The following is a 4,381-nucleotide window of genomic DNA, read 5'->3' as shown; positions in this document are numbered from 1 at the left end:
ATATGCAACTCCAAAAATCAAAATTGAAACCCAAAGAGATCGACTCCTCCACCGCCACGCCTCTTTGGAAGTAACGACAGTCCTCTTGGCTGAGATCGGTGACCCGGACAAGTTCGTTCAACAGTTGTGGGTACTTCTTCCACTACACGACCTTCGCCAGCTGCTGCTGCTCGCCACTCTTCTCCACAGGAACAATTGTGCCGGACTCCAGGTCCGAAACGATGCCGTTCTCATAGCCTCATCTGCTGTCACAATTCTGAATCCCCTTCGCTAACGCGGTGTGGAAGAGCTCTGAAATGCAGTGGAACTCATAGTAGAAGTTGTCAGGCGTGGTGGCGACGATCGAGGTCTGGGGAGAGGTGTAGTTTGGGAGTTGGGGCTGTTAGGGAGTTGGGTCATCACAAGGTTCGGCCTTGGGTTCCATTTTGGGGACCTTGAGGGTTATTGTGGCAGTGGCTAGGGTTGAATTGGGGGCGGATTGAGGGGAGTCATTAAGGTCAAGAATTGGGAGGAGAGAGCCCATGGTCGAAGAAGCGAATGGAGGAGTTGTAGAGGACAGAGCCGGCGGAGGAGGTGGGGACAGGGAGGTCGCTGGTGAGGCCAACGACGCAGTTGCCGATGTGGGAGTTGCACGAGGAAGGCAAGGTTGTGGAAGTTGAAGATGAGGTTCTCGACGTGGCGGCGGAGAGAGAGAGAGAGTTTTGGGATTGGGTTTTGTGAGGTTGACTGTTGAGAAAGCTTTGAGGATTGGAGGAAGAAGGTTTTTTTTTTTTTTTTTGGCCTTTTTTGTTCTGAAATGACCATTTTAGTCCTGAAAGTGGGCCCCATAATCAGATTTAACGTTCGATTTAGACGGAATCTGAGAAATTGGACACGGTTGAGACAAATTGACAAGCTTAGGGGGTAAACTGATTAAATTGAGAGGACAGGGACTAACATGAAATTACCCCCAAACATCAGGGGGGGGTAAACTGAATTTAATCATTTCTGTTTCTATATATAGCTTGTTTCTTTTTCGTTGACTTTGTAAAAAGGATTAAACCCATCCGTTCCTCTTTTTCTTCTTTGATAAAATTGCTAAGATAGGAAGCTGTTCTCCTCTATGTAGCCTTCTGCCAACGAAAACAAAATAAAATTAAAATTCCAATTATGAATATTCACAGGGCCAAAATAAGGACAGTAAGAGAGATGTCTATAAATAGCAAAGAACCACAGCTCTTCAACTCGCACCATTCCTAGCTTGATACAAACAGCATTTAAACAATATTCAAGTACGTACTTACTGATAAATTTTTTTAATTAGGAGCAAAATGTCTGCTCATCCAGTTGAAGCTCAAACCCCAACTGTGACTCCAGATGTTAACCGACGCTCGGCTAACTTTTCTCCCAGCATTTGGGGCGACCATTTTCTGTCATATTCTTCCCTGGTAAAGATTAATAGATTTTATCAAATTCTTCTAATTAGTTGGTAATTGTAATTGATGGCGATGCTCATTTTAACCAGTACTGCTTTTCTTTTCTTCAATGTCTGTGTGTAGGAAATGGACTCTAAACTTGAGCAACAGGTCCAGGAACTGAAAGAAGAAGTGAGGAGGACGCTAATGGCTCCAGTGAAAAACCCCTCACAAAAATTGGACTTCATCGATAACATTCAGCGTCTAGGCGTGTCCTACCACTTTGAGGATGAGATTTATAAAGTTTTGGAGCAAATTCATAGGTTTTATTATGAACGTGATGAGCTACAAAATGATGACGACAATCTTTACACTACTGCTCTCTGTTTTCGATTGCTTCGACAGCAGGGTTATAATATTTCATGTGGTAAGGTTGTGGTCATTTCTACATAAATCTCCAAAGAATTTTAATCTCTTAACTACCACTTTGAAAACCATGTAGTATTGTTGAGGTGATTAAAAGGTCACCGAATCATGTCGCACTATGAATTCAATGTACGTACTTCTAATTTGGCAAATTTCAAGCATGCAGGTGTGTTCAACAAGTTTAAAAATGGTGATGGAAAATTTAAGGAAGCACTTCTCAATGATGTACCTGGACTACTGAGCTTGTATGAAGCAACACATCTGAGAACTCATGGAGAGGACATTCTTGACGAGGCACTAACCTTCACCACCACTAATCTTGAATCTACAACACATCGTGGTTTAAGCCCCTCACTTTCAAAACAAGTGACACATGCTCTACATCAGCCACTCTGGAAGGGCTTACCAAGGCTAGAAGCAAGGCATTACATGTCTATATATCAGGAACGCGATTCACATGACGAAACTCTCCTAACCTTTGCAAAGTTGGACTTCAATCTACTGCAACAAGTCCATCAAAAAGAATTAAGTGAAATTACAAGGTTAGTAACTTGTAATCCATATCACTCAGGCAATCAGACTTGTCAACTTCATATGAGTACTGAATGTATGTCTTTAATTACTGCATTCATATATATAATTTAGGTGGTGGAAGGAGTTGGATACTGCAAATAAGCTATCTTTTGCAAGAGATAGAGTAGTGGAGTGCTACTTCTGGATCCTGGGAGTCCACTTTGAGCCTCAATATTATCCTTCAAGGATGATACTAAGCAAAGTTATTGCCTTGACGTCCGTAATTGATGACATTTACGATGTCTACGGCACATTTGAAGAACTGGTGCTCTTTACTGAAGCTATTGAGAGGTTTGAAGTTAATGCCTTTTTTCTTTCTTTCTTTTCATTAGTTGTTAACACACCAGAAAGTGTTATTAACAGAGAAGTAGTCCATACTACTCTAAATTCATTGTTGCAATATGAGGGTATCATGCATGGACAATTTATACAATAAAGATCAATAAAAGGCATATAGAGTGACATTTGGACCGCGGTAATAACAGTTCCATTATTGTAACATAAAATTACAATTATAGGCTAGCTAGGGTTATGAGTTGATTCATGGTTGTGACCTAGTTCACATCAACCAAAAAGGCAAAAAGTACGTATTACAAATTATGTTTTGGTTATGCTCACATACCTTGGATTTATAACTATGATCAAAATTCAAGTTGCTTGGAATTCAACCATCCGCCCTTAGGTACATCAAAATTAATATAGAATATGAAAATACCTGACAGCACATTCTTGAAGTTAAACATTCACAATGTAAAAAGAATAGGAAATTCACTTCCATAAAGTGAGAATTGTATAAATATGCACTTGATCATCCATAAATAGATTACCAATAATCCTTTTTCAATATTACAAAAATACATGGTGCGCAACTTATTTTCAGGTGGGATATCTCTGCCATAAATCAACTGCCAGAGTATATGAAAGTTTGTTATCAAGAACTGTTAGGAATCTACAGTGAAATTGAAGAAAGTCTTGCAAATGAGGGAAAATTATATCGCATCCATTATGCGAGAGAAGCAGTAAGTCTCATAGTTTTCAGCCTTTTATCTTACAGTAAAGAAAAATGAACGATATCCTACTTTGTCACGACGTAATTAATTTTAAGTTGCATAGAGGTAATTAGTGATTATATGGCGTTGGTTATTGTCAGTTCAAAGTTGTAGTTAGAGCTTACTTCCAAGAAGCCAAATGGTTCCACCAGAAATACACACCGACTCTGGAGGAGTACAAGTCTGTAGCACTTGTGACAACTTGCCAGACAATGTTTGCAACCATGTCCTTTATAGCTATGGGTGATATCGTTACAAAAGACACCTTCAATTGGTTGTTTAGTGACCCTAAGATTTTGAAAGGTTCCAAAGTAGTTTCCAGATTCATGGATGACATGGTCACCCACAAGGTATATATATAAGTACTTATGATATTAAACGATAATTTAGTACTGTTGGCCTTCATTGTGTTCACCTTGATAGCTTGTTAATGTTTATTTAGTTTGAGCAAGAGAGGGGACATGTTTCCTCAGCAGTGGAATGCTACATGATAGAACATGGTGCATCAGAAGAAGAAGCAATAACTGAACTAACTAAACAACTGGATAGTGCATGGAGTGACATGAACGAAGGGTGGATTGACCCTACTGCAATCCCTCTGCCCCTCCTAGTGCGGATTATTAATCTTGCTCGCGTGATTGAAGTGATATACAAGTGTGAAGATGGGTATGCTAATAGTGGAGGTGAGCTCAAGGGTTTTGTAGCTTCTCTATTAGTTGAACATGTGCCTGCATGATCAATAATGTAGTATAGAAGCTACTTCAAAAATCCTACTCTTTTTTATACTAGAATAAATAATGAAGTAAAATATGGGAGTGAGCCGTTTGGAATAGGCTAGGTTTCACGGATAGAATAGGATCATCGACTATGGCTGGTGTGAGTCATACTTACCTTATTTATATAGATATTCTGTAATATTTCATGATCTGTAATATCTGT

General features: G+C 39.6%; 1 protein-coding gene across 1 annotated transcript; it reads left to right on the top strand.

Annotated features, from left to right (window-relative positions):
* The first annotated feature begins 521 nt into the window (after nucleotides 1–521).
* LOC112203648 ((-)-germacrene D synthase) lies at nucleotides 522–4,178 on the top strand. Its single transcript, XM_024344578.1, has 8 exons — nucleotides 522–640; nucleotides 1,304–1,427; nucleotides 1,539–1,821; nucleotides 1,987–2,362; nucleotides 2,466–2,684; nucleotides 3,274–3,412; nucleotides 3,544–3,792; nucleotides 3,885–4,178. The coding sequence occupies exons 1-8, from the start codon at nucleotides 522–524 to the stop codon at nucleotides 4,176–4,178; spliced, it is 1,803 nt and encodes a 600-aa protein (XP_024200346.1).
* Nucleotides 4,179–4,381: the final 203 nt, after the last annotated feature.

Source organism: Rosa chinensis, chromosome 5, assembly GCF_002994745.2.
Source record: "Rosa chinensis cultivar Old Blush chromosome 5, RchiOBHm-V2, whole genome shotgun sequence".
NCBI classification, from domain to species: Eukaryota; Viridiplantae; Streptophyta; class Magnoliopsida; order Rosales; family Rosaceae; genus Rosa; species Rosa chinensis.
This window is presented reverse-complemented; position numbering and strand designations above follow the sequence as displayed.